Source organism: Microcebus murinus, chromosome 7 (assembly GCF_040939455.1).
Source record: "Microcebus murinus isolate Inina chromosome 7, M.murinus_Inina_mat1.0, whole genome shotgun sequence".
NCBI classification, from domain to species: Eukaryota; Metazoa; Chordata; class Mammalia; order Primates; family Cheirogaleidae; genus Microcebus; species Microcebus murinus.
Window position 1 is genome coordinate 73,388,444 of NC_134110.1, and position 24,470 is coordinate 73,412,913.

Below are 24,470 nucleotides of genomic sequence, written 5' to 3' on the forward strand. Positions count from 1 at the left end.
CTAAATTGTATTCATTTTTTTCTTTCCTGTTTCTGTTTTCTTTTAATATTAAGCAATTTACTTTCATTAAAACCTTCTCTATAATCCAAATATTTGCCAGTGAGTTGATTATTCTCTGAGTGAATTAAAATTTAAACTATATTAATTGGAAATTGCATTTTTATATATTAGTTTGTGTTGTTTCTTTAGTAAAGATGTCATAGCTAAAGACAATCAAAAATTGTCAACCAAAATCAAAACTTGATTTCATAAAAAAATCAGAATGCAAGTTCTAAAATAATGTCAATCACATCATTTTTGTCTATTTTATTTTTGTGAATTTTGTGATGCATCAATTCAGCTGCAAATTATGAAAACTTTAGAAAAACCAAAAACGCCTGTTGAATGATGAATTTTTATTCTTAGCTTTGCTAATATCAAAAAGAAATATACCTGTAAACTGCTTTTTTGTTCTTGTTTTTGTTTTTTTGAGACAAAGTCTGTCTCTGTTGCCCAGGCTTGAATGCAGTGGTGTCAGCCTAGCTCACCGCAACCTACAACTGCTGGGCTCAAGTGATCCTCCTGCCTCAGCCTCCCAAGTAGCTGGGACTACAGGTGCGAGCCACCACACTCAGCTAATTTTTTTATTTTTTGTAGTGACAGGGTCTCATTATATTTCTCAGGCTGATCTTGAATTCCTGGCCTCAAGCTATCCTTCCACCTCAGTCTCCCAAAATGGTAGGATTATAGGCATGAACCGCTGTGTCCAGTTCACATGACCTTTTTATTACATAATACATTAACTTTAAGTATAGTCACATGGTACATAATAATGTCTCAGTCTACAGTGGACCACATATACAATAGTGGTCCCGTAAGATTACAATACTGTATTTTTACTATATCTTTTCTATGTTTAGATACACAAATACTTACCATTGTGTTACAATTGCCTACAGTATTCAGTACAGTAATATGCTGTACAGGTTTGTAGTCCTAGGAGCAATAGGCTACACTGTCTAGCCTAAGTATGTAGTAGACTAGATTCCCTGGGTTTGTATAACTCTATGATATTTGTGCAACAATGAAATTGCCTAATGATATATTCCCTGTATCAGAACATATCCCCGTCATTAAGCAACTCATGACTATATATTTTTTATTGGCCTGAAGGTGTCTACAGGATAACTCCTCCTGTACAAGGTCCTACTTTTTTTAGGAGGAACCCTGGGGGAGGCATTTCTGAAAAGACTATTCTGGAAAACAAGCAGCATCTTCGTAGCTTATGTTGTCAAATAAAACTGTCTCAAAAATGGCATATATTCTTCTATCTGTATGTTGTTTCTTTTTTCATAGATAAAACCTCTGAGAAAAATTCCTTCAGAGATATGACCACAAACCCTGACCCTCAAAATCCAACAGAACCAACCAGAACAATGCCAGGGCAGAAGGACATAGGAACTGAGGAAGAAGGTCCAATCAGGTAAGAACTGTATAGAACACATAACACGTGTCAGAGATATTGTTCAGCCTGCACTAAAAAATTCAAACACCTATTCTCCCTTTTATTTGAACAAAAGGGCAGGAAAACTACAATAGCAACGTGACACAAGGGAATTGGGTCAGAACTAAAAGATTGGTTCTGTCCAGTTCATTGTGCCTCATTGGCCAGTCATGGCCACTAACCAGGGTCTTCAGGTAGCCCCAGTCTATAGGCCAAGTCATCCCAACAAAAACTTTACAGTTTCATGTCTGAGTCATTGCGTCATCATGTAAAAAAGCCTTCATATTTACTGGACATCAATTTTTTCAGCTAAAGAAAAAAAAATGAGAATTTTTCGAGCTCACAGAGAAATAGCTATTCCAATTCTGCAAATATTTTATTGTTCCAGAAGATCAATTATGATTTCCTTTCAGCTGGTAAAGAAAATGTGGCATGGTAACCAAGGATAATTATGAAAATGGGGGATCTTTATGCCATTGAAGAAGGACAGTTTATAAATACTTCCCATAAAATTATTGGAAATGTTAGAAAAGAGATGGTGATTTAAATATGAATCAGTGAATCCACAATAAAACCCAGCTAAGAGCCTCTTCCTTTTGCCACTTCTTGGCGTGGTGGTATGTGCCTGCTGGCTCCATTTGAGATGCTTAACTATAGTTGATACAGTTGCAATATGCTTATCAAACAATAGAAGTGTACTCTTCTTCTTTAACAGACAAGAAAAGTTGTCATCTAAAAAGAAGTTAAAAGTACCTATTCCTCTATCCCCTTCCACCCCACCTCACCCCCCTTCTCTCCCAGTGGCATCCCCACTACGTTAAACCAGCTGCCATCAGGAGGAGAGACTGTGATTAGGGACCCAGAGTATTGCTGTAACAATAGTAAACAATAGGCATCAGGAAGAGAGAACGTCTTTTCTATAAACACAAATTTGGCTATATATGAAAATAAACATGAGCTCACTTCTACACACCCCCTCCCCAACACACATACACACACACGGCGCTATTTGACAAAAATAAAACCTGACATTATTTAGGCAAAGAGAAGATGTTTAAACTCTGAGGTAAGAACTGGAGTTATACAATGGGATAAGTCATTATTTACATTATTTATATGACTATTAGTGTTTACAGAATGATTTTCAGTCCTATTAATGGGTCATCATTATCTTCACTCTGCAGAAAAGCAACCAAGGCAAGAAAGGTTAATTAGTTTGCCTGCAATAATAGGTAGGGTCAGTTCAACTAAGATTAGACTGCAAAAGACTTGAATTCCTGAGGGGAACTTTTTCCTCCTTCCCACCAATACATTCTCATTTAGTCCACAGCCTAAACTTTTGAACTAATCTCTTTCTATTAATAGCATTAACTTTAATATAGTTAATTTTTTGTAATAATGGGTAGTGATAGATTTTCAAAGGACTGAAGTTAAAGCCATAACTAATATTGTGGGGGATAAATGTCTCTTAACCCATCTGCATTCTTGGTATAGTACATTTACTCTTCTGAAATGTGGAAATGGAAAACATTAAATTACCCAGAAAGTGAGTCCATCAGTATAGCTCAAAACCACACAACTCCTTGACATGACTTATAAGGTCCTCCCTGGTCAGTCTCCCACCTGCCCTTACTTTGTTCTCTCCCACCACTCAATTCCTCCTCGACCTCCTACCTTTGGGCTCCAGTCACACCTGTCCTGTCTCCTGTACTTGTAATGTTTGCTCCTGCCACAGGCTTTTGCACATACTACTTCCTCCGCGTGTTCTAGTTTCTCCTCCCCTGACAGCATAATTAACTCTTACTCATTCTTCAGGTATCAGTATGACCATTGCTTCCTTTGGAGGGCCTTCCCTGACCTTCCTAACTAGATCATATGCCCCTATTATAAGATCTCTTTTGTGACATTTATTACTGTTGCAATTCATATCATTATGTGCTTAAAGTCCATCAGTCTCACCCTCTAAAATGTGTGCTTCATGCTGACAGGGGGTATGTCTGTTCTTGCTGATGATTGGTATCCCCACTGACTAGCTTGATGCCTGACATATGGTAAATATTCAATAAATATTTAACAAATGCATTGATAGATGAATCCAAACTTATTGGGTTTGCTCTCCAGAACGTCTAGATTTTTAAAACCGTACAGCTTCTTCAGAAGGTGAGAGCAAGACACAAGCAGCTCCCAAGTCTTTCCATTTCAACTCAGAGTTTTTACTAAGAGGAAACTTGGCCAGTGGCAGATTAAAAAGATCATGACAAAAAAAAAAAAAATGAGGCTATAAAGCTCTCAATTCTTATTCCTCTTCTTACATGTTTTCTTTTTTTTAATCACTATCCTGAGCCAGCAAAAAGTGCCTAAATGCGAAACATTTTTTGATGGCTTCCTGATAGCTCTTTCTGCAATATAAATAGCAAAGTGGCTTTAGAATTATTACTAGCTGATTAAACCCAAGTTAGCTTAAATAGCTGATTAGACCCAAGTTGTTATCATTAGTGGATGGTTATTCACACCTTTTCTCAGTGAATTGGGTGAAAAACAGCTGTACTGAAGGAGAAACTTACAAGGAGCACCAGAAATTCCAATGTCACCTTTGACTAAAATTCATGGGAAGCCCAATGTTCCAGCACCATGTGGGACTTACCAAAGCTTTCTGTTTTGATCTCATGGGCATCAACAGTACCACATCTAGAATCCTAGAGACAGTTTTTATACATCATTAGAAAATATCACAGATAAAATATCTCTCTACCAAAATTGTTGTTCCACAATACTTTCAAAGAGTAAAGATCATTTTGGAATTTTCAGTTATTTAAAAATCAGCATCTTTAACCTTGAGCAAGGTCAGGTTTTAAAAAGCTCTTTCTCCTAGAAAAACATTATGAATTTGATTGATTGCAGGAACTAAATATAGATGCTGTGTGTGAGTGACTGGTTCGCACTCAATTTTTTAAATTTTGAAAAAGTTGGGTTATTAATAAAAGTTAAAAGTCAGTGTCTTATGCTAAGTGCATTTACCTTATCTTCTGGCCTAAGCCCTGGGCTAAATAGGGATTAATGTGTCTGGGCTGATCAATGGATCTTGGGGAGAATGCATGTTGTGGATTTTGCTGTCTCTGTATGAGAAGTGCAGTGTGACACTATTGATTATACTTTTAATTTCTGTCATGTTTTAGAAGATGGAACAGAGGTGGACACATCAAGAGGAACACAGGCATAGAGATTACCACCTATATCAGTCAGGGTTCTGCAGAGAATTAGAACCAATAGGATATATACAAATATAGAGAAATAAATTTATCATAAGGAATTGGCTCATGCAATTATGGAGGCTAAAAATTCCCAAGAGCTGCCTTCAGCAGACTGGACACCAGGAGAGCCAATGGTATACACTTCAGTCCAAAAGCCAGCAGGCTGAAGATCCAAAAAGGGAAAATGTTTCTGTTTGAGTCTGAAGTCAGAAAAAAGATCAATGTCCATGCCAAACAATCAGGCAGAAGGAGTATCCTCTTACTCTCAAGAAGGTCAGCCTTTTTGTTCTACGCAGGCCTTCAGCTGGTTGGACAAGGTCCATCCACACTAGGGAAGGCAATCTGCTTTACTCAGTCTATTGATTCAAATGTTAATATTGTCCAAAACATCCTCAAGGACACTTCCAGAAAAATGTTTGGCCAAATATCTGGGCACCTTGTGTTCCAGTCAAGTTAACACATAATATTAATCATTTCACAATGCCCTTGCCTCACTGAACCCACCCTTAACCAAAACTCTTTAACATAAAACTTCTATACTTTTGGCCTACAAAACAATAATCTTCTTCATCCTGCCCCAAAACAGACAAAATTGAGTAACCAGTTTATAAAATGTTTCCTTGTGCCTCTGTCTCAAATATTGTTTTGTAAGGATAAAAGAATATGGGTATGTATTTAAGCATATTATGGCTATTTACTTATTTATATAAATACAAAAAGAAATGAGTAACATTAACATTAATATTATAAAGATATAAATTTCATTAAACAAAAATCACTTCAGTGACTTTTTTTTTACTTGACCCTTAATAAGATTCTAAATACAGCCTAATACTAGTTTTTTGCCCATAGTAATAATAGTTATCTCAAATATATGTCATCCCAGGAGATGTTTTCAAGATATCCAAGTATTGCATGTCTACATTTCTGACTGAAATCCATTTATGTTGTAGGGGTAGGGCGAAACTAGACCTTTCCCCTGAAAGTTTGCTGAAAGATCAGCTCACAATTAAGTCAGATTAATAAGACAAATGTTTATTTACTGTGCACATGGGAAGAACAGAGTGATTCCCACACATCCCAATGAAGTTCAGATATTTTTATACCTGTATTTTTGGAAGAAGGGAGAGATAAGGAGTACAGGTAACTCTGGGGGTGACAAATGGTGCTGGGGAGGACAAATTGTTGAGGGAGACAGATTGACTTGTAAATGATATCTTTGCAAATTATATTAACCCGAAGGATAGGTATTATATTTAAATGACTTGAGCCAGGTCTGGTTGCATTCTTGGTCATTTTTTCCTACAATATACTGAGATAACAGGGATAGGAAGGGAAGTCAATTGGCCCTTTGATAAGGTCAGTCTGGTTTATGCAGATAGAGAGACAGGCCTTTTTATTTCCAAGGGCCTGTAATTCAAAATATTCTTTATACCAAGGAGTCATATTTTGGGGTGAAATTTCCTGAGCCCCTCCATTCGCCCTGTCTGCAACTTCCCTAGAAGTTTCATACATTAAAGGCTGAGTCGGTAGCTGTAGAGAGAGCAGTTGGGTTAGTACTCTAGTAACAAGAGATCTGAAAAGGGAGATAAGAACATAGATTAGAATGAGAACAAATAAGCAGAAAAGAATAGACCTAAGCACATTTCCCCACACCCCATTAAATCAGTCTTCCATAGGTAGTTAGTGTGGCCAGGGTTTGAAAAACTAGTGTAAAGGGACACCAAGTCTGTGCCTGATTTGCTGGGAAAACAGGAAGAGTTAGTAAGAGCAAGGCATAGTTTGAAAGAAGAGTCTATAGTGGAAGATAAAAGGGAGAATAGGATAGATTGAAGCAATCTCCACTCAGCTTCCAATGTGCAAGCCTTGAAAGGGGAGGCTTAAAAGAAGAAGTGTCCAAAAAGGACCATTTGGTGGTGGGGGGAACTGGCCCTGGAAATCCTTACTTTCAGGTCACCTGTAGAATTCGTCCTTCAATTGTCTCCATGTAGTTTGGCGTGGCTCATGTGAGTGCAGGAAGATTTTTCTTTAGTTTTTATGGCAATGTACACAGTTAACAGTACTTCATAAGAGCCTTCCCAGTGAAGTGACAGTGTGTCTTCTTCTAAAAACTCTGATGTACACACGATCTCTTGGTCAAAAAAAGAGTGGCATAACGTTTCTCAGTTGGCGGAGGCCATGCTCCTTTCACCTGTCGATGATATGCTCCAAGCATATTAGTTAGTGTCTGTATGTAGCTAGTCATAGTATCAAATGGCTCACTTAAATCCCCATAGTCCAGAAATAGAAGGCTTATAGTCGTCACTGGGCATGGGTGTCAGAACATTATTTCAAAAGGGGGTTAAACCACGTCTTCTAATTGGAGCATTCCAGATTTTTATAAGGGCCAAAGGCAATGCTTCTGGCCATTTAAATCCAGTGTCTTGACAGATATTTCTCAAAGTCCTTTTTATTTCTAGACTTGTCCTGCGGATTGGGGATGATATGGGGCATGAAATTTTAATGAGCACTCCAGAGCCTTCCCAAGCAAGTGGTTTATTTCTGCTGTAAAATGAGTCCCTTGATCTGACTCAGTCCATAAAGGAATACCAAAAGGAGGAATAATCTGAGTTACTAATTCCTTTACCACTGTTTGGTAACAGTGGATAGCACTTAGTCTATCTACTAATCATGAAAACAATAACGTAACAGTGAGAAAAGCCTAAAGCTGGAGGTAAATCTATAAAGTTAATTTCAAGTGTCAAAAATGGACAGTCTGGGCCTTTGGGGGTCAGTTTACTCCAGAAATTTGGTAAGATTTACAAATAGATCACTGGGAAATAATTTGGTCAGGGATATTATAGATCCCGGGCAGTACAAACTATATATATTTTTTTTTCTCTTAATTAGCCCCCATTTGCACATATATCCCATGTGATAGAAGATAAGTACAAGTCAAAAAGTTAAAAGAAAAAGGGCCATAGGGACCCTGTTTGGCCCAATATACAATCTATCTGATATTACAGATTTATTGGCAATAGGAATGCCAGCAGAAGTTAAGAAACCATGAGATTTCCAAATTATGCCAACTACATGGCAGACTCCAAAGGCATATTTGAATTCCACATAAATAGTGGCAGCTTTTCCTTTTGCCAATGTGCAAGCTCTAGTGAGGGCCATAACAAAAGGTATTTTGGAGTAAGCTTTTGAGGACTCTGAGATATCTCATGTCCTAAGTAACAGCTGTCTGTATCCATTGGAGTCTAGACATAGAGGCTTTATGGCCTCAATTTAGCTAGAGTCTTTAAAAGAATGAGGGAGTCTATGAATACACACTATTTACAGAGTAAAAGATTATTAACATACTGAACAAGTACTGAACAAGAGTGGGTCTCTAGGTAAAGGTTATAGAGTCTAAATCAGCCTAGAGAATTTGAGAGAATATTGAAGGAGACTCACAGTATCTCTGAGGTGTTCAGGTCCACATTAACTATCTCCCTCCGAAGGGGAATGGAAAGAGAAATTGTGAATTGGGGCATAACAGAATTGAAAAGAAAACTCAGCAGAGGTCAATTACTGATTTTTATTTTATTTCAGCATATTATGAGGATACAAATGTTTAGGTTATATGCATTGCCTTTCAATTACTGATTCTTAAAGTCATGTGAACTAAAAAACATTTGAGTTAGTTTCTATTTTCTTGATAAAATATTTGATTTAAGCACTTATTTGTTAAGCACTTATTTTTTAAAGCTAATTAATTAGAGCTCTTTTATATAATTTGGTAGTAAAATATCACAAACACATGACATCTATAGACACATACTCATATAGACATATAGACAGAAGCAGTTCTAATAGCTCTTATAAAGAATTTTTATTTGTCAGCTCTTAAATATTATTATTTTTATTAAGACTTTTGATCTAGGCTGGGTGCGGTGGCTCACACCTGTAATCCTAGCACTCTGGGAGGCCGAGGTGGGCGGATTGCTCGAGGTCAGGAGTTTGAAACCAGCCTGACTGAGCAAGAGCAAGACCCCCGTCTCTACTATAAATAGAAAGAAATTAATTGGCCAACTAATACATATATAGAAAAAATTAGCCCGGCATGGTGGCACATGCCTGTAGTCCCAGCTACTTGGGAGGCTGAGGCAGCAGGATTGCTTGAGCCCAGGAGTTTGAGGTTGCTGTGAGCTAGGCTGACGCCACGGCACTCACTCTAGCCTGGGCAACAAAGTGAGACTCTGTCTCAAAAAAAAAAAAAGACTTTTGATCTTTCAATTACCTATCTTACTGTTTTAAATAATTACTAACTAGGCAACAACTTTGCCTTTAGTAAGATTTTGCCATTTCTATAAGCATTTGCCACTTCCAGGGCTAATACTTTACCTATACATGTATGGCATAGAGGAATACTCAGTTCCACAGAAATTAAGGATCCTATTTCCTATTTTTACCTTGATCTTGGCTTTGACTCTCAGATCTCCATGATGAACTTAAGCAGTGACTTTTCCTTACTCAAGTACAAAAGAAAAAGGAACAAAGGAATACAACACAGAAATCTCTGTGAATTCCTGAAAGCTGGAGTTCGCACCCCCGTAGTGGTGCCATTTACTGTCAGTTTTTGCCTGACCCAGTCAGACATTTGAGGCCTCTGACTGGATCTAAGCTAATTAACTAATCTGATCCCAGACCTAGCTCGGTTTTTGTCGAAACTTCTGAACCCAGCTAGGATCAAAAATTTGCTCAAACAAACTCAGAGAGCTCAAAACACAAATCTGTGGCACTTTGGAATCTGAAAAAGAACTTACCCACAAACCTCAGTTGCAATGAGACAGCAAAGGACAACAGGTCCAGCAAGGACATCGCGTAGACTCTTGGTGCTCCTGGCAGTCTGTGGGAGCTCTACCTTGGAACCCACATGTTCAGAGATGATACAGAAAACTCGGCCATTTGTCCACAAGGCCAAATCAGACGTGCGAAGACAAGCAGTTTGAGGAAGAAGGGAAAAGACATTTAGGTTGTCGACAAAGGACCTTCTCGTCTCTAAATCCCAAATTTCCCCAACATAGGCAGAAACACAGAGCTTTTAAAGGGAGGGTTCTCAGCTTCAGGCAATTACCGTGGTTAACTATTCTAAAATCCCATCTCAGCCAAAGACAAAGCCTGTGAACTCCACCACCTACCCACCTGGGGGGCTGACTTCCACCTGGAAGTTTTACCAAAAGACTTAACCCACTTCAGGGATGCAGGCCAGGCTGCAGTTCCCAAAAGAGTGGGGAACTCTTTTCTGTCCCAAAAAGACAGAAAATCTTTTTGCCCTTTTCTTTTTAGGCCATTCCCTCTGTTACAGAGAGACTCTAATGGTGTAGCATGGTTGAAAATTCATGGACAGAAAAGAGAAAGGAACAGGAAATGGAAGTTAGGTGTAGAAATAGCTGGATTGGTTACAGCTCCAGCATTTGCCTTACTGAAATACAGTTTGAACAATTGGCTGCCTCTGATTGGCTCAAACTTCATGACTGGCAGAGAGGAAGGAATAAGGAGGAGTGAAGATGAGTGGAGCAGACTTAGCTCGGACAAACAGCTGACATTTTTGCTTCTGAACTTTTAAACTAAAGTATCCTTTTAAGTGAAACCAGTAAGCCTTAACCAAGGTTATAATTTAATCAAGAAAGCAAGAGGTGTTTTTAAAGAAGTGGATAACAGTTTTTATAAGATCGAGAAAAGCCATAAAAGCAACTCAAAGAAAGAAAAACCTTGATAGCCATAAACAAGGTATAACTTACAGTTTTTGTTCAACCATATTTTGTAGGGTTCCAGCTTTTCAGCTGATCATTTATACGTAAATATCTAAAAGCCCCATATGCCTCCAAAGAATACAGGAAAGCAAAAGCTGTGTGTAAGGAAGCGAAGAGAATCAATGAATAGTGAAAGTTATGCAAACATCAAACCAGAACAGTCTCATTCCCTGCCTGGGAATCAAACTTAGGCTACTGGGGTGAAAGACAGACCCTTAACCATTAGGTCACAAAGCAAATTGGCCTATGCCATTATTTCCACAGGGTAAAAGTTCAAAGGATTTTTTCATCTTTGTTTTAGACCAGATATTTGCTCTTTAACTTTGTCAAAAGAATTTTTAAGGCTAGCCATAATACTATGTGTCTTTCTCTTGATCTAATTTCTCTGTTAAATCAAATAAGGCAATTGTTTCAAATAAGAGATCTCTAATATTTATTTTTAAGAAAATTTAGAAGTCTTTTAATTTAAAAGATACATCCTTTGGCCATTAATCTCAATTGTATATTTATTCCAAAAGCGACTCAATCCATTATGCCTCTTCACAGAAAACCCAGGCAGTAATTTTCCAGGTTTAGCCTAGAGAGGGCACAGAGAAGGCAGTTTCCAAGATTTCCAAAAATTCACTCTCACAAACAGACAAGATAACAAAGAGGGTAGGACATTTTAAGGCAAAGACTTCCCCTAGAGATTGACACCTTTGATACAAAGAGTGTGCTGCTTAGGATCTTATATGTCTCAGACCCCCAAGCTTTTCCAGATTGACTGCCTGACGTGTTCTCAAAAAAAAAAACATGGCCCCGGGTGGCAGAGACTAAGGAGAAAATTCTCACTCAGTCACAAGACAAGCTCAGGGACAAATAACAAGATGATAGGGAAATGTCATACTTTTTTTTTTTCCAGAGACCTATAACAATGTTTGTATTAGACGCCCTAGTCAGAACCCTGTGACTGGCTAGTCTGCAGGACCAGCTCAAAGTTCTCTACGATGGTAACCCTCTTTATGACAAAAACAACACAGAAAAACAATGATAAAAGAAAGAACAAGAACAAAAAAGGCTATTTCTGAGAGGAGAGGGACTCAAACAATATGAATATTCATAACACAAAGTACCAGAAAATATACCAATACCAGAGTCATTCACAAGACTAGTCATTCACAAGACCCTTTTCTCTCATTAACCTCAAATTTGGAAAGGACAGTAGTCTTTTACCCTCTGCTCAACCAGAGTCCACAGAGAGAGGAAAACTGGGAGTCCAACTTGTTAGTAAGGTATTTTACCATGTTGCCAGCTGGTCAGACTCTCTATTCTCCTCACTGTGGCTTCCAGAAGAGTAGAGTGGCTTTAAGATCCTTCTGCCTACACCAACTGGTAGGGGTGAGGGGAAACTTGCCCTTTCCCCTGAAAGTTTGCTGAAAGATCAACTCACAATTAAGGCAGATTAATAAGAGAAAAGTTTATTTACCATTTGCATGGGAAGAATCACAGAGTGATTACTCAATATCCCAGTGAAGTTCAGATATTTTTATACCCGTATTTTTGGAAGGGAGGGAAAATGAGTAGCGCAAGTCATTCTGTTTAGGGGTGACAAATGGTGCTAGGGAGGACAAATGGATAGGGAGACAGATTAACTTGTAAATGATTCTGTTTGCAAATCAAATTAACCTGAGATACAGGAATTATATTTAAATGATTTGGGCCAGGTCTGGTTGCATTCTTGATCATTTTTCCAGCAACATACTGAGATATCACAGAGAGGAAGGGAAGCCAATTGCCCCTTTGATCTTCTGATTGGTCAGTCTGGTTTATGCAGATAGAGGGACAGCCCCTTCCAATACCTTTTTATTTTGAAGAGTCTGTAATTCAAAATACTCTCTATACCAAGGAGTCACATTTGGGGGTGAAATTTCTTTGAGCTCCTTCAATATTAAGCTAGCTTTTTTCATTCTTTCTTTTTTTTATCCTTTCACAACATTTCCAAATTGTCTATCTCTGGGAAAAAAATTTTTTTGCAAATCTTCCCCCCCCCCAAAAAAAGCAACCAATTCATTATCTTGTCAGATGAATCACTTAGCTTCTGAAAGACAGGGGGTTCACCTCTAGAAACTCCCATTGTCCATTACCAAGGAAAACGGGCCTGATTCTGGCATTCTATCTAGCACATCCTTATTTTTTAATGTATAAAAATATATTTTGATGGACACTAATGAATAGCAAGCAGAAAAAGATGTGTTTTGCCGGAAACATCAAAGAGCTGTGTCTGGAAAAGGAGACAGAGTTGAATGGCTGATAGGTTAAGTGGTTAAATGATGAACAAGCAAGTGAGTGAAATGTTCAGTGCCTGTGATGGGGGTGTGCTGCAAGACTGACTTTTACAGTATAATATATGGCTTTTCATCACCATTGCTACCCATAATACTGAGGAGGAAGGTTATTTCTATGAATAATCTTCTTTGTTCATAATAGCAATCAGTCTCTATTTGAGTGGTTTTAAAATAGGCAATCATTTCACAGCAGGAACAATGAGAGCAGAATAGAATTCAGAATCTTATCACCACTCATAAACACTGACGTTTATTGTCTTGTAGCTAGAAAAAGCAAGAATCACTGCAGTAAAGATGCTAAAAATCCATATGTGACTTTATAGTTGAAATAGAAAAGGAATGTCGGCTATCAAGTTTACAAAAATAAAATGCAATTTATACTTCAGTAATTTATAAGCTTGAAAAAAAAAAAAAAAAGGAAACCCACTACATACTTTCCAATTTTGTGGGTTGCATAATAAAAATGATGCACTGTTACTTTTAGCCCCAAATTAAAATTTTCCTCTATGGTAAGCAATATTTTTATAATTAAGCATTGCAAACACTTTGAACAACAGATTGTCAATTCCATTTTAATAATGATTGCTAACTTCTATTTCTAGCAATATGGCAGACTCAATGTTTGTAGAAAATTATTTGGAGTGAATATAAATCAAAATACTAGATAAAATATAAAACCATATTTTTAATGCATAAATAAGCTGGTGGAAAATAAAGGCTATTGATAGAAAATTTCAAAAACTGGTGTTTGCTTTGAGGTTTTATTCCAAACTTTTATGGCCTAGATTTGAGTTAAAATATGTCATCAGTGACACCACATCTGGGGCTAAAGAAGTACAAGAATAGATTGGAAAGTCCTCCTTAAGATGAGGATCCCAAAAGGAACTCATGGAAACAGGGTATGTCTTTATTCTGGCTCTAAATTGGGGGGTGGGGGAGGTGGAGTTGAGAGAAGAGAAAAGAAGGGAGAAAGGAGAGGAAAGGAAAGGAGTAGAGGAGAGATGAGACAAGATGAGATAAGGTAAAGAAGAGAGGAACCAAAAAGAGAGAAAGGGCCTGCAAGGGCAAGGGAAGAACAGAAAAGAAAAGTAAATGGAAGGAAAGGAAGAAAATTATTCCTCTAAGAATTCTTAAGCATAAACCAATATTCAAAGAGGTCTAGAACCAGAATTCCTATGACATCTATATCGTGAAAAAAAACCCAATATAAAAAGAAAATATTTCAAATGGTTCAGTTTGGGAGCCCAAACATCTGCCAAAAGCAAATATAACTTGGAAGAAAACAAACTTTAAAACTAGGCTTCAAAGTATCCCCACAGGTAAAGTTCCAATAAACATGAACTAACAATCAAAAATTACTAAACACATGAAGAAGTAAATTACCATAAACAAGCTACAGAATCAGATGTTTAATATGTGAAAACAATGAAGCTACAGATACAGGATATAAAATAAACATGCAAAATATACTTGAAGAACTAAAAGAGAAGATTGAAAATAAGATAAAGGAATATGAAACTATCAAAAATGATGGGCTGGCTGGGCGTGGTGACTCAGGCCTATAATCCTAGCACTTTGGGAGGCCAGGCAGGAGGATCAATTGAGCTCAGGAGTTCAGGAGTTCGAGACCAGCCTGAGCAAGAGTGAGACCCTGTCTCTACTAAAAAAATAGAAAGAAATTAGCTAGATAGCTATATATATATATATAAATAAACTATCCAGACATGGTAGCACATGCCTATTAGTCCCAGCCACCCAGGAGGCTGAGGCAAAAGGATTGCTTGAGCCCAGGAGTTTGAGGTTGCTGTGAGCTAGGCTGATGCCAAGGCACTCTAGCCTGGGCAACAGAGTAAGACTCTGTCTCAAAAAAAAAAAAAAAAAAAATGATGGACCATTTTTGCAAAAGAACTAAGCAGAACTTCTAGAAATAAAATATAATCTCTAAAATTAGAAAGTCAGTGCGCTCTAGACAGCAGATTAGACAGTTGAAGAATCAGTAAAGTGGATCATAGATCTGAAGAAATTACCCAGAATTCCACCACAGGAAAAAAAATGGAAAGTGTGAGAGAGAGGAGTGGGGGGTTGACAAAAAGAAAAAAAGAAAAGTGTGAGAGAGTAAGAGAAAGACAATGAGTGTGTGAGGGAGATTAAGAAGCATGGAGGCTAGTGTGAGAAGATATAAGATGCATATAGTGAGAATTCCAGGAGATGATAATAAATAGAATGGTGGAGAATCAATATTCAAAGAGATAATACAATTAATAAAAGGCAGTAATTGTCAGATTCACTAAGCCATATAAATACAAATCAGCATAAATAAAATAAATTCATCCTAAAAACATTCTAGTGAAACTTAAAAGTACAAAGGACAGAAATAAGATCTTTAGCTAGAGAGAAAATACGGATTACCTAAAATAGAAGAAGTAAACTATTAATAATACGTATTTCTCAACAGGAACAATGCAAACAAGCAGAGAGTAGAATGGCATTATCAAGATTCTAAAGATAATAGTCAATCTGGAATTTTATACCTGTAAAATTATTATTCAAATATGAGGGTAAAATATAAACATTTTTCAGTCAAGCAAAAATGAAGGGAGTTTAGAAAAATTTTAACATATGTACAAGGAAAAGAAAAATGATCTGAGAATAAAAGACTTCAATTGGATTGGTTGGGGTTCAGTCAGGATAAAAAGAATTTATCTCTAAATATTTCAAACAGAAAGTAATTAAATATAAGGAATTACTTAGTTTTAAAATTGTTATAAGGGTTAGAAGAGCAAATTTCATAGGTGGATATTGCAACCCAAAAACTAAGAAAGTGTGAAAAGTGGTTGCCAAAGCCACAGCCACTCTAAATCTGGGGACTGGCATTAGCATATGTAGTCTTAAGAAATTTCAAGAAGCTGCTGCTGCCTCTGAGAAAGTATGCTCTTGTCACCTACCAGAGGAAAAATGAATTGTGCCTCTCTTTCAACTTCCAAATCTCCTACATGTGCCTCTCATTGGTAGACTGTAAATCAGACCTCCTGGCAAGTGGTTCTTAAAACTAAGGTTTCCACTCTTCTAGCCACTGCAATAGCATGGGAGAGTATAAAAAGGGAAAGAAATGCTACTGATTGCAAATAGGCAATCCAGCACAGAGATTCAAAATGAAATAAGCAAAGAAAATGACAAGAATGTGGATAAATAGAAATAAACACTGACACCATAAAACAATTATAATGACATCTAAACTGAGGGTTCCAAATGAGATATAAACAAAATATCTATGTTCATACACAGAAAGACTAAATATTGTCAAGATACCAGATCTTCCCAACTGGTGCTATAGATTAATGCAATCCCAGTCAAGACCCCAGCAAGCTATTTGATGGATATCAAAAAAATAAATAAATAAATAAAACAGTTCTATGGATTTATATGGGTAGGCAAAAGACCCAAAATAGCCAACACTGTATTGATGGAGAATACCAAAGTTGAGGGCTGACACTACCTGACTTCATGACTCACTCTAAAGCTACAGTAATCAAGACAATGTGGAGTATTGACAAAAGAATAAACAAATAGCTTAACAGAACAGAATAGAGAGCCAGAAATAGACAAACATAAATATGGTCAACTTATCTTTAACAATGGAACAAAGGCAATACAATAGAGAAAAGATCATTTTTTCAACTAATGTTGCTGGAAAAACTAGACATACACATGCAAAAACATGAATCTAGGCACAGACCTTATACCCTTTAAAAAATTAACATGAAATCATAATTAACATAATATTTATGTAAAACAAAATAAAACTCTTAACATAGGATAACATAGATAACATAGGAGAAAATCTAGATGATCTTGGGTTTGGTGATGACTTTTTAGATGCAAAACCCAAAACAGTCTATGAAAGAAAGAATTGATAAGCTGGACTCCATTAAAATAAAAAATTTCTGCTCTGTGAATGATATGGTCAAGAAAATGAAAAAACAAGCCACAGACTAGGAGGAAATACTTATAAAACATCTCATAAACGACTGGTATCCAAGATATACAAAGAACTCTTAAAACTCAACAATAGGAAAACAAAACAACCCAAGTAGAAATGGCCCAAAGACCTTAACAAATACCTCACAAAACAATATACAGATGGCTAATAAGCATATGAAAAGGTGCTTCACATCATATGTCATCAGGGAAATGTAAACTGAAACAAAATATCACGACGCCTATTAGAATGGCCCAAATCTGCAACACTAACATTGCTGGTGAAGATTTGGAGCAAGAGAAATTTTCTTCATTCATTGCTGGGGGGAATGCAAAACAGTATAGACCACAGATAGTTTGGTGGTTTCTTACAAAAGTAAACATACTCTGACCATATGAGCCAGTAATAATGCTCCTTGGTATTTATCCAAAGACGCTGAAAACTTGTGTCCATATAAAAATCTGCATACAGATGTTTATAGCAGCTTTATTCATGATGGACTAAACTTGAAAGCAACCAAAATGCCTTTCAGTTGGTAAATGGATAAACTGTAGTGCATCCAGATTGTGGAATATTAATTATACAGTGGGAAAATGAATGAGCTATCAAACCATGAAAAGACATGGAGGAACCTTAAATGTGTATGACTAAGTGAAAGAAGCCAATCTGAGAAGGTTACATACCATATGATTCTAACTGTCTGCTAATCTGGAAAAGTCAAAACTGTGGAGACAGTTAAAAAAAAAAAGTCAGTCATTGCCTGGGATTGGACAGTGAGAGAGAGTTCTCAGGCAGAACACAGAGGATTTTTAGGGCAATTAAAACTACTCAGTATGATACTATAGTGGATACATGTCATTATAAATTTGTCCGAACTTATAGAATGTACAACACCAAGAGTGAACCCTAATGTAAACTATGAAAGTTGGATAATAATGATGAGTCAACGTAGGTTTACCAGTTATCGCAAACATATCGTTCTTTTGGGGGATGTTCTTAATAAGGAAGGCTATGCATGTGTGAATGCACAGGAATATGGAAAATCTCTGTACCTTCTTCTCAATTTTGCCGTGAATGTACAACTGCTCTCAAGAATAAATTCTATTTTTAAAAAATATAATAGAACTAAAATCTCCCCTCTAAAGAGAGATGATTGGCATCCAAAAGAATTAAGAATTTGATTAATTTTAGAATTTCTTAATTAAATGTACATGTTAAAATCTCTTTGAAAAATACTAAATTAATTAAAACAGAATATTTAACCTCCATATTTTAAGCCTATGTGGTTTTAACATTATAAGATGATAGATGAGAGACAGCATGCAATTCTATCAATTACAAAATAAAATCAGTAATTCCACACTCCTAGTGCAGATGATTTTAAAATAATTCTCTTTGTTTATGAGTAGATCAAGCATTAAAAAGCCATTTAGGATATAGTATATTTGAAGACCAAAATTAACAAATTACATCTAAAGGACATTTAGAGAACCCTTATATCCAGTTTCTGAAAAATACACAATTGTTTCAAACTTACACAGAGCATATAAAAAAATTAACCATATACTATACCTGAAGTACACTGTAAAATCTTCTAGAACTAATATGACAGAATAGAGAATACAGAAATAGATCTAATTGCATACAAAAATGTGGTATCCTATAAGGTTGGCATCTAAAATCAGTAGGAAAAAAGTGGATTTAAATAAGTAGTGTTAAAGTAAACAGATAGTCATATGCAAAAACTAAAATTGGATTTGTCCCTCACACTATGCACCATTATAAGTTCTCAATAAGCCAGAGATTTAAATGTAAAAACAACAAAACCATACAAGCACTAGGGAAAAAATGTGCTAATTCTTCTATAACCTGGAAATGTACATTAACTCCTAAGATTCAAAATTCAGAAGAAATAAAAGAAAAACTAAATAAACTTTACTACATAAATACAAAAAAAAACTTTTGTGTTACAAAACAAATCATAAGCAAAATAAAAAAGAAAGAATCAGAAAAATATCCAAATATGAAAATTCTCATTGCTGCTTTCTCCTAGGATTGATAATTTTATTGGGGGATTGATAACAGACATTTAAATTTTTTTGCATTAAGATACTTTAACATTGTTAATGACTTAATTAACTTGATATCTTTGTGATGTGTTACTACAACTATTTCATTCTTCATTTTTCAAAATCAAATATCAGAAGCACAGTGTACTTTAATTAGTAGCCTAGAGTAAACCAATAAATCATATAATCCCAGGAGTAAAACAGTGGTCCTGGTACTCAATATAGTGAAATCTTTCCATCAAAAAAAGTAATTATTAGTAGGACACACATAAGTATATTTTATAATATATTATATAATAAGTATTAATATTCATATACTATGCATTATATGTCATATATATTGTGGTGAATTACCTGCTAGAGCCTCCATCTGTTCTTTCTACCCTTAAAAGTTATTAATAATACCACCAAAAATTAGATTTGTACCGAGATGAAGCAGACTAGTATCAGAAACAGCAAGAGTCCTTTACTGGTAGGTGGTTAGACATGAGTCAGCAGACAAAAGACAAAAATTTTATGAGTATATGTAGTAGCCCTGCGAGAGGAACCAGCCTACAGACACAGTTTGTGGTACTGTCTTAATTTCTTCACTATTTATCATGGAGAGATGACAGCTCAGTTGCCTGTGGCCATAGAAAACCAGAGCAAACAGAACTTCTGTGTCTATTTACTTTCTTTTGGCATAGAAAGAAGGAAATTAGACATCTTCTATATTGTTCTATGGAATTTAAATTATGACTTTTAAAAACTGGGTCTTCTTGTGTACCTAGCAAAGTGAGGGGAGCCATATGATAGTTGAGTGACTGATTTGATTGAAAGTTTTTGAAAATTACATGATTGGACAAATTCAGATTTCTATGAGGCAGACAGATAATATCTGTAAATTAAGCACAGTGGGGATATCAAACAGCAGAGCGAGGCTGAGTATAAAAGAGACAGGAGGTTAGAAGGGAATACTGAGATGAACTTGAGTGTATTGGAAGGTTCTTGCTTTCAAAAAGAACCAATCTAGCTGAGAGCTCCCATATGGAGAGGGGGTCCAGTAATGCCTTATCATCTGATTTTTTTTCAGGAAAACCCCAATATCTAGATGTCCATAGTTTGAAATACTACCAAAATAATTTGAAATTCTTTCAAACTATAGACCAAACTTAACACAGCAATAGGTAACTAGTTTGCCATCTCTGTCTTAAAAGAAAAGATGAATTCTAGGCAAGTTCACTGTCAAAAAATAAAATTCCATTATGAAATCTGAGATGTGATTTACAGAAAAAGCATTCATTACTGCTTTTCCCAATATAGAGCAGTTATAGAGTATAGAATCAAAGCTATAAAAAGAATAGTTTTTACATTTTAATTACCTTTACTGAATTTTCTTCCAGTTTATTTTTATAAATATTGCTTGAGAGGTTTGGTTTCTATTGTAACTTTGTTTCTGTTGGGTGTTTTTTTTTTAGATATTTATATTTTTAGATATTTTTTGTCTGATGCTATTTAGTAAGCCATCTTCCATGGTAAGAGAATGTTTTTGTAATCAACTTCCTTCTTTTTTTTTTTTGTAGCCAATGTCTTTCATGCTCTCAGAATAGCTCAAATATGAATCAATAGCAAGACCCTAGAAAAAAGGTTCAGTTGATTCTATTTGAAAGTTAATTGATTGATGCACCCATTAACCATCTCCACTTTATCCCTCTTCTTCACTACCCTTCCCAGGCTCTGGTAACCAACATTCTACTCACTGTCTCTGTGAGCTCTATTGTTTCTAATAATTAGCTCCCACTAATGAGTAAGAACAAGTGAGATTTGTCTTTCTGTGCTTGTCTTATTTCACTTAACGTAATGGCTAGAAGGCCTGGTTAAAATAGGTGAAATGGGAGCTCTCTGCTCTGAAAGAATAGAGGGATGACTGCTGTGTTTCTTAATATCTTCATCCTCTGGGGAGGACCAACGTGGTCTGCATTAGCAGGAGATAAGAACAAGAGGAGATGAAAGGAGTAGAAATAAGGGGCGGGAGATACCACCCGACCTGGTGACAGTAGCAGACAAAAGAGTTGAGTCATTTGGGAAAGAAAACACATGTCCACCTAATGACAGAACATGCCAGGCTTGGGAGACGGCAAAACTAGTACATTGATTTACAGCATCTAGGTTTTCAAAAAGCATCAGAAATGCCACACATAGAAGTTGAGAGAAGCAACCCCATATGCAACCTAAAAGTAAGCTGATCTGTGGGGACCAGGGTGGAGAATGGCAGCTTATAAGACACCACCACCCCCACTCTATCCTCCTGTATCCTCAAGCAAGGAAGGGACTTGAATGTCTCAGCAAGTCAGCAGGCACAGGTATGGGAAATAACTCATTTGCCAGAGCAGGCTATTGCCAGAGGGATTGATCATTTTACCCCAATTGTTTAACAAAGAGTCTGGCACTTAGGACATGCAATTGAAGGCCACCACTTTGGGAATAAAACATTACACGCTTTATTCGAGTAAATTCCGAGAAGGGGAATCACAAAGTTACAACATACGCATTTTTAAAATTTCTGATAGAAATTTTATGAGTATAGCTTTAGACTTAAATATTGTTCTCATTTTAAATATAGGAATTTTTTCAAATATGGCTGTTTTCACTCGCCATAAAACATCTTGACAGTTCTTTTATGTGGATGGTAATGTTTTCATTTATTTTTGTACTTTTCCAGCATCCCATAGTATCTGGACAGTTTGTTACACAGTGTGGTAAACCATAAAACTGAAAGCTTAAATGGCTAATAATTCTATATCAATAAATGTTCAGCCTAATTCTGCTGAGACAAGTAATATTCTAGCAACTTGTTTATGAGCCAACAATCAGCTGGGTAAATTGCTTTTACCTAGCCTAATGATTCACTGCATTGCAACTGTTCATATGCAACTGTTCACCAGTGCCCTTTAGTGGGCAGCCAGCTCACAGAAACACGGCTGTCTGAGTTCACCGAGCGCTGGTTATTATAACGCTGACAGACAGTAGAGAAACGACTACGCTACTCTAAGCTACAGCAAAAGCAACATGGGGACAAGTTGACAAAATAGGAGCAATTAGAAGAAAAGTTCCACATGCTTCCACTGGCAAATGTAGCACGTATCTGTGCTGGTGCCATTTCATCAGCCTTATGACGAAAGGACTGAACATACTTGTGTCTCAGGCCAACTCCTTCCCCGGTGTGCTGGTCCCCTCTTGCCTACTCACAGACGTCGCTATGGCAATTGTTCCCTTTCTCTCCTGCAACACCTAATGTTTCTTCCTCTCGGTTAGATCATTTCTATAAGCATATAAACATCGTGTAGCATTTCCCACATTTAAACAATAATAGCAGCAAAATGCCTCCCTTGACTCCGTGTGAGTGGCCAGCTATTGCCCTGTTTCTGTATTCCTCTTTACAGCAAATCACCTCAAACCAGTTTCCTATATTCAGTTTTTCTACTTCTCCTTCTCCTACGTTCCCCTGAACCTGTTTCAACCAGGATTTCATTCCTTCATTCCCCCAGCTTTTATCTACTTTTACGACAGCTTTGATTGGCTCTTGTTCACTTTTACCAAAGTCAAAAATGTGCTCAGGGCCAAAGCCAGTCTTCAGTCCTGCTTTTTTCCACCTATCAGCAGCTATTCCCAGTTGATCCCTCATTCTTGCTTTGAAATGCTATCTTCATTAAGGATTTGGAGAAATGCCATCTTCATTTGGACCCCACTCTTTTTGACTGATGCCCTGTCTCACCGGACACCCCTTGCTGTTCATTGCTGGCTCCTCTTCACCTCCCCAACTTAAACTTTAGAGGGTCCCAGCACAATCCTCAGACCCCTTCTTTGCACTGCCAGCATTCTGTTAGTAGGTGATTTTATCCAGTCCCACAGCTTTAAGCAACACTGACACCCTGATAATTCCCAAACTCATGTCTTCAGTTGGAATACCTCTCCCCAGAACCCCAGGTTGAATTACCAATTGCCTGCTTAATACCTCCACTTTGGTGTCAATGTACAGGTCCAAAACCAACTCTTAATTTCCCTAACCTTTTCCAAACCTTCTCCTCTTAACAATCTTCCCCATCTCGGTACAAGGCATCTTCATTCTTCTCTTTGCTCTGGCCAAAAATTCACCCTGTTCTTTCTCTCATTCATTCTAGCTATTCCAATAGCGAGTTCGGTTGGGTGTGCCTTTGGGATAGGTACAGCCTGTAGCACATCTCAGACCTCCACTGCTTCTACCCTAGTTCATGTCTCTCCCAAGGCTTTGCGATAACCTACTGGTCACCGAGCTTCCACTCTTTGCCCTCTTGTGGTCTCTGTTCAATAGAGTAGCTTGGATGATCCTGTGAAAGTGAAAATTATCCCTTTCTGCTCCGGATTCTGCAGTAGCTTTCCATCTCATACTGAGTAAAAGCTGAAGTCTTCACTAAGGCCCACATAGCCCAACATGATCTGCCTTCAGTTTCCTAAATCCACTTGCTGCTTCCTTGACTTAGCTCTCACCACTGTCATCCTCTCATCTTGACCCAGCCCCATTGGCACCATCTTCCCCAGACATCTGCATAATTTGTTCCCTCATCACAGCTTTCAAAGTCTCTTCTCGAATGTCATCTTATTGGAGGGGCCTTTCCAGACCACTCTGGAGGAAACAGCAATACCTATCACTCTCCATATCCCTTACCCTGATTTATTTTCCCTCATAGCATTTATCATCACCTGGCATATTCTATATGTTTTTAATGTCTATACTGTCTGTCTTTCTTTACTAGAAAGTGACATATTTTAGGGTAGGATTTTGTTACGTTTATTTCTATATTCTCAATTCCCAAAGGACTTCCTGGCATATAATAAATAGGCCTGTGATAAACAAATGGTGAATGAATGTATGCATGAATGAATGAGATTGCCAAATTATATAATTTTGGAGGAAAGATAATATTTTCCCTATAAACATGTGACTTTATTCTTAAATTTAAAATATCATCAAGTTAATTTCACTCAAGTAACTCAGCACATCTTCCTGAATATTTTTGATCAAGCTCCACATCTGATTTTATAATATTTTTATCACAAACTACCACCAAGTTTTTTTTTTCCAATGGCTCAAAGAAAATTCACAATTTAATATACTTTTAAGCTATTTGGGGTCAAGAACAAAATTGAACCCTCATGCTTTAACTAATTCCACAAGTACAAGAAGTAGAAGTTATGCATTCAATTTCCTCTCTGCAATTGGTGGTTTCAACTGCAATTATTCTAATGACTCATATGATAACCAGATTTGGAGAAAGCACTATAATCAGGGGGTGATTGCATTAGGTGTTCACCTTCGGAGTCTAGGACATGATTTAAGACTCAAACGAAAGAAAAACAATGGTCTAAATCTGGACTTCAGTAGGCATCAGTCCACATGACAAAAGCACCAGGCTGTGGGACACAGCAAGCCTTCTATTCAGGGCAAAGCTAATTGAAGAAAGGTTTTGCTTCTCCCCAGGATTAATATACAAATGGTGGCCACATGAAAGAGCTCTCAAGGCTATTGCACTTTTACCTACTTGGAACTCAATGCAGTGTTTTTCTC

The 24,470-nt window shown here is 36.9% G+C and overlaps 1 protein-coding gene across 1 annotated transcript in view; it reads left to right on the forward strand.

The window, feature by feature from the left end:
* CNGB3 (cyclic nucleotide gated channel subunit beta 3) overlaps nucleotides 1-24,470 on the forward strand; it is a 145,624-nt gene that overhangs the window by 13,680 nt on the left and 107,474 nt on the right. Inside the window, exon 3 of the mRNA XM_076004675.1 lies at nucleotides 1,336-1,462. Coding sequence (XP_075860790.1) covers nucleotides 1,336-1,462 — 127 coding nt within the window. The remainder of the gene's footprint in view (nucleotides 1-1,335; nucleotides 1,463-24,470) is intronic.